The sequence below is a fragment of the Heloderma suspectum genome, chromosome 1, assembly GCF_057233095.1.
Source record: "Heloderma suspectum isolate Gila_16-S chromosome 1, 16-S_ref, whole genome shotgun sequence".
Classification (NCBI taxonomy): Eukaryota; Metazoa; Chordata; class Lepidosauria; order Squamata; family Helodermatidae; genus Heloderma; species Heloderma suspectum.
Window position 1 is genome coordinate 274,487,653 of NC_139458.1, and position 12,834 is coordinate 274,500,486.

General features: G+C 47.1%; 1 protein-coding gene across 2 annotated transcripts in view; it reads left to right on the forward strand.

Moving 5' to 3' along the window:
• CYS1 (cystin 1) overlaps positions 1 to 12,834 on the forward strand; it is a 17,740-nt gene continuing 4,906 nt past the window's right edge. The window contains exons 1-3 of one of the 2 annotated variants that reach the window (XR_014786553.1): positions 1 to 801; positions 5,825 to 5,871; positions 7,238 to 7,795. Coding sequence is in view for 1 of the 2 variants with exons in the window: in XM_084826657.1 (XP_084682783.1) it covers positions 424 to 801; positions 5,825 to 5,871; positions 7,238 to 7,334 (522 nt within the window). In the remaining variant the exon portion in view is untranslated. Of the gene's footprint in view, positions 802 to 5,824; positions 5,872 to 7,237; positions 10,277 to 12,834 lie in introns of those variants that run through there. The other variant, XM_084826657.1, reaches the window with a different exon arrangement.

The following is a 12,834-nucleotide window of genomic DNA, read 5'->3' on the forward strand; positions in this document are numbered from 1 at the left end:
ATTTATCCAGAGAGCTATTTTTGAAACCAGCCTCATTCTGAGGGAGATGGTTACACCCATTTGGTTTCTTTCAAGGCCAAATTCTTGGGATTAAAAAAAAGAGAGAGAGAGAGAATGAGACTATATCCAACCAGCTTTCTTTAATGCTTTGGAAAAAGCCAGAACTGGATCTCCAGCTCGTTTCTTTGCTACGATTAGCCCTTAGGTGACAAACCTCTGTAACCAAGGAATTAAAAATAAGTAAATCTAGGGAAAACAAGGCAGAGCCGCGGGACCGAGGATCGATCCCACCTTCTTCTACCACTGCCGCAACAGTTGGGCTCTAGAATCAGAACCAGAGGGATAGGAATAGGGCGCGGCCGCGGGCAACTGCAGCAGCTGCCCTGTCCGCCCGGCCCGGGGTGGGTGAGTCCCGCCGCCACGATGGGCACCGGCAGCAGCAGGGCGGGGAAGGCGCGCAGCCGCAGCCCGGCGGCCGGGCGCTGGAGAGGCCCTGCACGGGGCAGCGGGAGCAGCAGCGCCCCCGCCGGCCAGGGCCAGGCAGAAGAGGAGGCGGCGGCCGTCGGGGCCAGGCGCTGCAGCAGCCGCCAGGCGCCCGCGCACCACACTTCGCCGTCGCTCGGGGAGCCCAACTCGGACTCGGACTCGGAGCTCCTGGACCAGATGCTGGAGGAGTGCGACGACGGGCGCCTGGAGCTGCCTCGCCGCCGCCCTCGGCGCCTCGACGCCGGAGACTTCTGCCCCTGTCCGGCAGGGGGCAGCGCGGAGGACGAGGACGGGACCCGCCGGGACCCGCCGCAGGTAAACGGAGCGGCGGCGCGGGCTGGGGGGGAGGCGCCGCCGGGCGGAGCAGACGCGCGTTCAGGCCGAGACACGGGCCTTCTCCGGCGGCGCGCGGGCTTCGCTGCTTCTGGAAAGGCGGAGGAGGACAGCGCCGAAAAACCCGCCTGGAAGGCCCGGGGCGTAATCCGGCGCATGTGTAGACAGAAAGCAGCCCGGCAACTCCCAGCATGCCCCAGGCAGCCATGCCATCTGCGCCGGGGCGCGTCGTTCTTGCTCCGGGCCTGAGCTCTGGGGCTCGGGCCAGATTGCGGGGTTCGTCCCCCAGGCGAAGCTCTGCTGCCAGTAGGCGCGCAGCCCACGCGCCTGCGTGCCGGCCACGGCTCCCAGGCTTTGCCCCGGCAAAGTCGTGCGCAATCACAGCGCAGCCCTGCGGCGCGCCGCCAGGAGCGCGACAGAGGCGTGATGTCGCGGGGCTCGCTGCAGTCAGTGGTGGCAACTGGCCCGCCTCCTGATGATTCAGTTGAAGACAGAGTTGGGACTTAACGCCCGGCGATATTGTAGCCCAGCCTGGTGCCCTCCAGATTTGTTGGTCAGCAGCCCTGTCATCAGCCAGCGGGGCCGCTGGTGCCTTGGATGATGGGAATTGTAATCGAACACAGCCGGAGGACGCCAGGTTGGAGAAGGGGGTTGTAGGCCCTTATTAGCCTGCACAACATTTTCTGTTTTCAGAGTGGAGATAACAAATAAGGGCTTGTGTCGCATTGGTGTCCCTCTTGTGCCAGAAGGCTCTTTGATCCAGCGGAGCCTTCTGTCAGCAGAGTGTGGAGGGAGGGGATTTTGGGGGATTCCCACTCCCTCATGCCACTCCCAAACCACCTCCACCTCCTACCCTATTTCAAAGGGTCCCAACTCTTGAGCATATTTGGGGAGTCACCAAAAATAGTCTTCCTCCCGTATTGCTGATGGAAGCCTCCACTGGATCAAAGAGCCTTCTGTCAGTGATGGGGACACTAATTGGATGCAACCCAGTAACAATGTGTTACCTTTCTAACAAACAACACACACACACATACACACACACACACACACACACACTTCCTCTTTTGTGAGTCCCTGAGCGCCTTCTAGAAAAGTAAACAAATAAATACATTTGAAACCAAAAGCAGGGTAGGACTGAATGAAATTTGTTCAGCGTCTGAGGGATTTCCCTTATATTTATTTAGAGCATTTTTATTTCTGTCTTTCAGCCTGGGACCCACAAGGTGGTTTACAGCATAAAGCCAACTCTAAAAAGGACAATTAAAATAAATGTGAAACAGTTAAAATAACAACAGACCAAGACAACTCCTACAAAATTACTAGCTCAAAAACACTTTTTACTGGTCTGCTGATTCACACACATCATTCGTGATACATGGGCCTGAAAGAAAAAGGAAAAAAGAAATACCTTTTTCAGTTCTGCACCTGGTCACCTGGAGACAATTCTAACTCATCACAGGGGACCAGACTCATGGCTATTTACAAGCCTGTGTTAGCACTGCATTTGGGGTGCTACAACCATGCTTTGCTTTCACTAGGCAGGGGAAATATTTCAGTCTCAAGAAGCTTATCTGGGACATTTACCAACCAGCCAAGGTAAATGTTATCCATCAGCAAATGATGAGAATGAACTTTGGACAGATTTTATTTACAAAACAGGCTGTGATAACGTTTAATTTGCCTCTAAATTCTGGTTTTATGGGAAAAGGTACTTTTTGTTTTTACTAAGCCTTTATGAAACAGTGCCACCTTGCGGCTGCCTTCTTACTCAAGTTTTGACTGTTCTCTATATTGTGTACAAGAAACCTGGATGTTTTGTGGTTTTGTATGAAGACATTTTTAAAAGGCATGATGCACTGGGGAACTCTTCTTCACAAGTCCTAATGAAATAGATGGAAGCTCTGTAACAGGATCACTGTGCTCTGAGACTCAGATTGTGCATACATGGGCCAGCACCAGTGGTATAGCAGTAGATTTTGAAGTTCAGCTCATTGTGACAGTCATAACTGCCATGTCTCCAAGGAGAGTCCAAAAATTCAGGCTGCTCTGTCAATCCATATCAAAAAACCAGTTCTAGCAATTTTCATCTCCACCAGGAGTAGATCTTTTGCAAAGCTAATGGGCCTTAATTGTCCATTCAAGACCAAGCCACCCAAAATACGTTGCATTACAACAGAAAACTATCCTGTTGCTGGGAAAATTCATTCTCCCCCCGCACACACACCTTACTGTGAAGATTGCAGCTAAACTCAGAGGCAATGGGGGTTCTGATTGCGGGGTGGCAGATGCCATCAGCTTCCTGCTAATAAAAAGGTGCTGGCACTGTGTGTCCCTGTGAGCCCTGACACCACTGGCTGGCACAGATGTAATATTACGTCTCTGTTCACTGTGGTTAAGAATGCATATTCACACAAAATAGGAAGACAAGCATTATGGGGAAATTACATCACACACAGAGTGGAGAAGGTCTTCTCAGTCAGGCTCTCCTCTCAGGTACTGGTAATGAAACAGGTTTATTAACTTCTGTATATGACTGTATCTCCAGCAGGGCTCTAAAACACAGGCCTGCCACCGCATAACTCCTAAGCCAGGGGGTGGCAGCCCGGTGCCAGCTGGATGTTTTGGTCTACACCTCCCATAAGTCCCAGTGAGCATGGCCAATGGCCAGGGGTTATGGGAGTTGAAGTCCAAAACATCTGGAGGGTACCAGGTTTCCTACACCTGTCCTGGGCCAACAGGAGAAAGATAGGAGGGGAACCTGGGTGTTGGTTTGTACATAAGAGACAGTGCACAGTTAAGTAATTGTGCATGAATACAACAGAGATGTAACACTGGCTCTCATTTAGTCATGGCTAAGAGATCAGAAATGAGCCACAAGAGTGCTCCACAGCAAATTCACCCCCCGCCTTTTTTGTGGTTAAAGAACACATGAGCACAAACCAATCCATGAATGCTAACCTAGGTTTCCTACAACCATGGTTTGTTAACAAAAGCCAACCCTTGTTTCAAATCCTGGGGAACCTGGTGAGCATTATTCCCAATGAAGATTGGGTCAGCTGTCTCTGATAGGGCTAAAATGAATGCAACAGCAGGAGAATTGGTTCTGCTGGTGGCACCCTATAATAGCCTCCCCCAACCTGACACCCTCCAGATATGTTGAGATTACAACTCCCATAATTCCCAGCCAGCATGGCCTATAAAGTAAGGGGGGTGTTGATATAAAATGCATTAGCTGCAAGTAGCAGGGGCTGTTGACCCCTTTCCCAACCCATGCTGTCCCCTAATCCAAAAGCACTTATCTCCAGCTGTTTTTCTCCTGGTGGGACTCTGAGACCAAATTGGAGAAAAAACAGTTGGGGAGAAGCTGTTCTAGGGAGGAAGCCCAGGCACGGAAAGGGTTCGGCAGCCTCCTACCCTCTCGTGTTTAGGGATGTCAGGGAAATCTGCAATAGAACCAAATGAGTTCGGTTTTCATTAATCTGACCCGTGGATCCTGCAGCGGATAGGATTTTCACCTGTTGGGCAAATTCTGCAGACTTGTAGACCATTTTTCTAACTTTCGTGAATTTTGCTTAAATTTCGTTGTAGGATACACAAAAATAAATTTAAAAACCGGACAAAAATGCATATTTCCCCGCTAGACGAAAGTGTGAAAATACACATTTTGGGGGGGATTTGCAAATTGTGGGAATTTGCGCAAATTCAGAAACTAAAAATTCCAATTCCGTTGATGGGTGGCCAATGGAACGAAAGGCACGTGACAACCTGCGAAACACAGACAGAGCGGATTGTACACAATCCATATATCGCTACTTGTGCTGTATTTAACCACCTGTGGTTTTATAGGGATTTGACACAGCCCATGTTGGGTTGTACTGCAATCTTGTCTACCTTGGTCCTTAACTGGAGTTAAGCAGGGAAGGGAATATGCCGTGGAGAGGAGAGAGATTGCAGGGAAGCAGCCTGCTCCAAAGTGCTTAGCCATGATTAAGAGAGAACAAGCTTTATGCCATCTCTGTGTGTGGCCATCTTCCCGTAATACTTGCCCTTCCATTTGTGATAATATGCGCATAACTTCTGATTACTGTGCTACCTTTTCTTTCTCAAAATAGAATTAATTAACAGTAAAATAGTGCATTTTCTTCAACAACATTCTTCTAGTTTGTTTCAGTAAACACATACTGCATCACACACCATGTAGGAAGAGTCCTGCTGGATCAGGCTAAAGGCCTATATATTCCATCATTCTGTTTGCGCAGTGGCCAACCAGATGCCTCAGTAGGAAGCACAAAAGCAGGACATGAGCACAACAGCGTTCCCCTCCTACTCGTGTTCCCCAGCAACTGATGCAGATAGGCATACTGCAACCCACAGACACACAAGTCTTAAAATGAGGAAATCTGCACACATATTTACACCGGGGCTTTCTTCACATGGAGCTTTTATCCTGCGATTGAGATGGCTCCTTCATGGAAGTCTGTGGGCTCTTTACATGTCGTCGTGAACCTCCAGGGCATCTCCTGCACTAAATGCCCTATGTTCCATTTTTAAATAGAATGCAGATAATGAGCTATCAGATTACCCTGTTGTGTGCCACTTGAGTTTCCTCCGTGAAAAGCTTGTGAAAAGAGTAAAAGCGGCAAGAAGAGGAGCGAGATCAATGAAAGTTCATGGAAGACTCAGATATGGGGAGGAAGGAGGGGGAAGGGGGTGGGGGGAAAGGAAACGGGTGAAAAATGGAGTTGTTGTGATCCTGTATTTGGAAGCAGAAAGCCCCATTTTAAATGCAGGATTTTTGGCTGGTGTAGAGATACTCTGGCTTTCCTGATCCCGGCAGCTGAAATTCTCCGTTACAGGGATGTCAGTAGCCTCGGCGCTCCCCAGTTAAAAATCGTTTTTGCTTTTACTGAACTTAGATAAAGTGATTACACAATTATGCATTTTACTACTGGGTCAATCTCCAACAAAGTACTTAATGCCGTCATGTTCATTCATTTTCCAGGTCTTTTTAGCAGGATCCATGCAAGAGAGCAATAACTTTGCCAACCAGTAAGTTACCTTAATTCAAATGATAGTAACTTCAGCAGTGGCTAAAACCTTGCTACTCTCCTTTGCAAAAGCAGGCACAACTTTCATTCCCATACAATCACCTGTTGTTTAACATAGTGTGGTGGTAATGTTTTTCACAGCATAGTGGGGAAGTTTCTTAGAGAGAGCATCTTAATGACCACTCAACATGACTGGAATGCTGTTGTTCTGTACAGTTGTACAATTGTTGGACAAGTCCATATACTCTGAGTGGAGGTTGTATTTCATAAGAACATTGCTGTCTAAATTTAGATAAGCCATCCCCAAGCTGGCAGGGCCCCCCCCCTGGAAGTATTGGACTACAACTCCCATCATCCCCAACCAGCTGGTTGGGGATAATGGGAGTTGTAGTCCAATACTTCCAGGGGGCGTGATTTAGATATTGAGTGGTTTTCCCTGAGGAAGAACACTCAACGTGTTGGGAAATTTGGACATCAGTTTGATAATACATTTTTATTGCACCCAATGGCTTTGCCATTTTTATCAGTCTGATGTGTAGTGTAACCTTCCTTCCTTTTGCTTTTAGAATGGAAAGGGGAAGGTCTAGAATTGCATCGAGGTCTTTGTGGAAGGGTGGGATATAAATCAAATAAACACGTACATACACACACAGTGCAGTTCTGCTTCTCTTGCTAGGGGAGCACACTTATCAAAATATACAGCTTTACCGACATTTAATTGAACAAGTTCCTTCTCCAGTTTAGTTTTAGCATGGTATTTAATGGTTTTATTCTCCAGAACAATTATTCCCTGTCCTTGGTGGTGTTGTCCCTACAATAAACATGAGCATCTCCCTCATTCTGCGCAGGTCTCAGGGAGCCTATGCATTCGTTTATTTATTTATTCATTTATTACATTTATAGCCCACCTCTTGCAAGGGATCCAAGGTGGCCTACATGAACCTCTCCCTCCTCTCCATTTTATCCTCACAACAACCCTGTGAGGAAGGTGAAAGTCAGTGACTGTCCCAAAGTGACCCAGTGAGCTTCATGGCTGAATGGGGACTAGAACCCGGATCTCCCAAGTCCCAGTCCAGCACTCTAACCACTACACCACACTGGCTCTGTGTGCTCCCCCACGCCACCAAATTTCCCATTCAGACAGTGCCCCCTGTCATCTGGACTCAATTTTATTCAAAACTGAAATGTGGTATATACATAATTTTGAATACATCTCTTAAAAAGCAGTGTAGAGATTAGATGCATGAGCTATTTAAAAGAGAAATAGAGGGGCAGGGGAACATTTTGCTAGCAGGGGGAGGAGAACTGGACTTCCTTTTAATTTGGTTCTTTTTGTATTGATTATGCTTCCTTGCATTAACCTGCAGGCTCCCGCTCAAGAAGCCTGAGAGGCAGGCCAAGATATCCTACGATTACTCTGAAGAGGAACTGATGGCTACAATTGAGCAGGAGTACTGTCGCTGAAACTGGTCATGGCTCTCCTGACATGACAACTGAAGAAGTTCACTGTGGGGAGAGTTAGTTAAACTGCAGTATTTCTCAGAAAGATGTTTACATGGCGGGCAGACGGAAGCAGAGGAGGGAAGACAACACTGAAGAAGAAGGAATGCCGCCACCCAAGATGCTGATGGGATCCTCCTTCTCTGAAACAGGCTGACACAAGAAATGCACCTGAACTCTCAGTTATTCAGTCAGAATAGTACCAGTAGGGGTGGTGGGAATGGGAACTCACCAAGTTCATTTTGGAAAATCGACTTCAAAGCAGGCATATAGGACTGTCACACTTTCCTGGTATCTTAAAGTTCGAGAAGTTCAGTTGTGGAAGAACTATCGCCTTTGTCCTCGAAGTCTTAGGAGAAGTGCAGTAAAGGACTTGAATGCTTACTTTGGACTGTCAGCATTTTGCATTAACTTTCCTAAGAAAGGTCAGTGTTGATCTTTTCAAGTACAAGCCCTAACCAGCATGTTAAAGCATATATGCCCAGCAGACATCTCCCTCTCTGTAGTTGCCAGTTCTCCCTCATTAATATGATGAATCAGCCGGGGATTACTCAAACCTGTGCCCTAGCGAAGAGCTGACTCTTATGTTCCACATTTCCCAGAGCACCAGAACCTTGAGGATCCATTGATACTAATGGAAGCATTTTTCTTCCTGTGGTGGGGGGAGCAAGGGTAGGTTGTAGCTGGGGAGGCAAGGGCTAATCTTCCCCTCCTCATTTCTGCAACCCCCGCCCCCATCACCTCCCTGCATGGCAATTAAGCTTAGCAAAGAAACTTCCACTCGTGTCAATGGAAGGTTTATTTTTTTCCTCCTAAGCTTAATTGCCATGCAAGGGGGTGATTTTCAGGGGAAGAGCACAGTTGTTTTTTTAAACCTACCAGCCACACTTTGGGGGCATTTTTTCACGCCTGTTCATAGTCAGTACAAATTAAGTGTAACTGAAGAACAACAGATTTGGGATGATCTGGGGATGGGGTGCAAATTAATTGAATAACTTATTTTATTTGAGGTGATGAGGAACTAATTGGCTGTCTTTAATACATCTGTGTGTGTGTGTGTGCCTGTATGTACAGACACACACATTACTATATCCACATTGTATGCAGGTGTGTCCTGTGGGGCCTGGATCTTTTAAGGCCACACCCTTGCCCATGGTCCTGGCTGGGTGCTGTGGTGCCCAACCAGAAGTGTCCTGGGGAAACGAAGGTAGCACTTTTCCTTCCCAGGACATTCCTGTGGTCATTTTAGAAAGCCAGCAGGGCAGTTTCCATTCATCCCTTGCAAATACTAGCACAGGGTAAAGCATCTCCCATACACACACATCACCACTGCAGCGGAAGTGTTACGTCCAAGCCACACGGTTCGACTGGAAATGCCTGGCCTGTGCCTGCAGCCTCTGAAAAAGCACTGCTGCTACCACAGAAATTGCTGCCAACCAGTTGATTTCAGCATTTTGCCAGCCAAGCATGATACCAAGAACAGCTCTGCGCTCATGTAAGGTAAAGTGACTGCATGAGCCACCCTTAACATCTTGCATTTGTTTGCTGACAACCTCTTTGCAACAAAGTTGAACGTTAAGGTGGAATAGTTTTCAAATCATTGCTTCACTATTAGCATTCAAGAGAAATCTATTAGAAAATCTCCAGAAAAGATTGCCTCATGAACCAGAACTATATCCAGAGTTGCAAAGCATTTCAGTACTTTTACTGACAGTGTTACCGTATGCTCTCTACTTCTGGTTTCCTTTGTCTTATGCTGACGTTAGACATAGTTCTTGCTGGTGACTAGTGCTCAAATTAGAGGAAAATTGTAGTCGACAGCACATATAGTGGAGGAAATCTGGTAGAATTAGGCAAGCTTAAAACACAAATGGTAAAATTGTTTATATTCAGTGTAACCCAGAGCTTATGGAGGAAATACCACAGAACAGACTTTCAGGGGTATCTGTGCTTTTGTTTTACTTTTGCAAATTACAAACTCATAACGCACCTTTCATTTTTATGAAGTTGTGCTTGATTCTTGAGAAAGTAAATAGGGTTGATCAATCATTCTTCGAGTCAGCTTTGGGTTGCTAAACATTCAAAGATTGGCAGCCTGCATTATGTAACTTACTTGAAGTACCTAAAGCACAGGTCACTGCATTCTGGAAGCACCCTGTGATGCAAAAGCCCCCTTTTGCAAATCTGTTTTTGATACACAACATCCTCTGCAAAATCAACCTGATGCAACTGCATATGGTATTTTGTAAGCATGCCTACTCAGATGTCAAGGCTAAGATATATAGATTTCCCCAGGAACTACCACCTTTTTCTTTAGCCTAGAAATCAACTTGTTCAGGGCTCAGTCAACTCCAAACAAGCTTCCGTAACGCCCCCCCCCCATTACTTTTCCTTATCTTAATTGTCCATCCATCCCTCTAAATTTTCATCCTAAATTGGCCCATCCTTCCCTCTGAATAGCACCCTGCAAGCTAATCCCCTTCTTTCCCAGCATCCCTTTGAGAAAGGCTTGGGTAGCTATGAGAAAATGTCCCTCCAAAATCTGCCCATTCTTAGGGGCTTGCTGTTCCTCACCTTATCAAAATGTGAGCATGTGAATCCTACTCTAGCAACTTAAGTTGAACATGTATTAGTAGTTTTATCACTTTGATTGTATAGGAATTGCTTATTCTTGTTGACATTTTCCTATCTGTGTCTGTGCCATAAACAGCCTCTTGGCAATGTGACTGGCTTTAGAAGAATGGGTATAAGGAAAGTTGGGACTGATTTGTTCAGCAAGAGACTTAGAGCAGCAACATGCCCCCTTCATGGACTCCTCAGTGACTATCTCCTAATCAGGAATGTTGTAAGTTAGCATAAAGCAATTTTGGTGAGGCAGCTGAATAAAATCTGAGGCATGGCCCAGGGGTGGATGTTTTCTTGGAATGCAAGACTACATAAAAGGGGTTTGAGCAAACCTCCAGGGAACAGTTTCTGTGACACTCTCATATTGTTTTCAGACATGCCTATTTCTTTCCAAGTTCAGTGGGAAACCAGTTCTGCAGGTCAGCAACAGAAGCTGGCTATGGACAGGGCTGGCTGGTCAGAGAATTTTGCCACGAATCTTGGGGAGGCCGAATGCCAGCGCATTCGGCCCCCCGAAATTGGTGGCAAAACGGTCTGCCCCACCCGGACGGGACTTACCTTGGGCGAATCCTCCTGGTGGTGGCGGCTTGACGGCGGCAGCAGCAGCCGGTCTTCTGACCGGCTGCCGCCGCCGCCATTTCCAGTAAAACAACAACAACAACAAAACGTGATAGGCTGCGTAAAGATTTACGTAGCCTATCACAGCTAGATTTTAAAAAAACACCGTGGTAGGCTACGGAAATGTTTACGTAGCCTAACACGGCTGAGTAAACAAAACCAAAAAACCCCCGCGCATATGCAAATGGTGGCGCCCATGGGCGCCGCCATTTGCGTTCCTTATTTTGGCACGTCTAGTCTACATAAACATTTACGTAGACTACGGCGAAAATAAGGGGAACGCAAATAGCGTAGATGCTACGCTATTTACGTTCCCCTTATTTTCGCCATAGTCTACGTAAATGTTTACGTAGACTAGACATGCCAAAATACGGAACGCAAATGGCGGCGCCCATGGGCGCCGCCATTTGCATACGTGCGGTTTTGTTTTGTTTTTTTACTCAGCCGTGATAGGCTACGTAAACATTTACGTAGCCTATCACGGCTGACTGCAGGGACTCAAAAGGCGGCGGCTACGGCCGCCGCCATTTGCATCCCAGCCGGCCAGGATTCGGGGGTGGAGGGACGGAGCGCCTCCACCCCGGCCAGGATTTGGGGGTGGAGGGACGGGGCACCTCCCCCCCGCCAGAATTTCGGGGGGAGAGACGGAGCGCCTCCCCCCCACCGCTAATAAAATTTCTCAAAAGGTAAGTGACTTTCGTACATCCCTAACCCACTGGCCTTCCATTTTGCAACTTTAACAAATCGAGCTTTTTTGGAGAGGGACTTTTAATTGCATAAACATACAAGTGGTACTTATCTAAAAAGGGAGTGGAGGGAGACATCCCACCTTAAGAAGAGAGACAGGGCAGGGAGGTAAAACTCACAACTCAGTGAAGGCAAGTTGTTGTTGTTCAGTCGTTAAGTCGTGTCTGACTCTTCGTCACCTCATGGACCATAGCACACCAGGCCTTCCTGTCCTCCACTCTCTCCCAGAGTGTGCTCAAGTTCATATTCATTGCATCGGTGATGCTATCTAGCCATCTCATCCTCTGCCGTCCCCTTCTCCTTTTGCCGTCAATCTTTCCCAGCATCAGGGTCTTTTCCAGTGACTTTTCTCTTTGCATTAGGTGGCCAAAATATTTGAGCTTCAGCTTCAGTATCTGTCCTTCCAATGAGCACTTAGGGTTGATTTCCTTTAGGATGGATTTGACCTCCTTGCAGTCCAGGGGACTCGTAAGAGTCTTCTCCAGCACCACAGTTTGAAAGCATCGATTCTTCGGCACTCAGCCTTCCTTATAGTCCAGCTCTCACAGCCATACATTACTACTGGGAAAACCATAGCTTTGATTAGACGGACCTTTGTCGGCAAGGTGATGTCTCTGCTTCTTACTATGCTGTCTAGGTTGGCCATAGCTTTCCTCCCAAGGAGCAAGCATCTTTTAATTTCATGGCTACACTCACCGTCTGCGGTGATCTTGGAGCCCAAGAAAATAAAATCTGTCACTGCTTCCATTTCTTCCCCTTCTATATGCCAGGAAGTGATGGGGCCAGATGCCATGATCTCATTTTTTTTTAATGTTGAGTTGCAAACCAGCTTTTGCACTCTCCTCTTTCACTCTCAACAAGAGGCTCTTTAGATGCTCTTTGCTTTCTGCCATTAGGGTGGTATTGTCTGCGTATCTGAGGTTGTTGATAATTCTCCCAGCAGTCTTAATTCCGACCTGTGATTCATCCAACCGGGCGTTTCTCATGATCTACTCTGCATATAAGTTAAATAAGCAGGGCGACAATATGCAGCCTTGTCGTACTCCTTTCCCAATTTTGAACCCATCGGTTGTTCCATGTCTGGTTCTTACTGTTGCTTCTTGACCCTCGTACAGGTTTCTCAGGAGATAGGTAAGGTGGTCTGGTACTCCCATCTCTTTAAGGATTTGCCACAGTTTGTTGTGATCCACACAATCAAAGGCTTTAGCGTAGTCAATGAAGCAGAAATAGACGTTTTTCTGGAATTCTCTTGCTTTCTCCATGATCCAGCGAATGTTGGCCATTTGATCTCTAGTTCCTCTGCCTCTTGGAAACCCAGCTTGTACTTCTTGGTAGTTCTCGGTTCACATACTGCTGAAGCCTAGCTTGTAGGATTTTGAGCATCACCTTGCTGGCATGTGAAATGAGCGCAACTGTACGGTAGTTTGAACACTTTTTGGCATTGCCCTTCTTTGGAATTGGAATGTAAACTGAC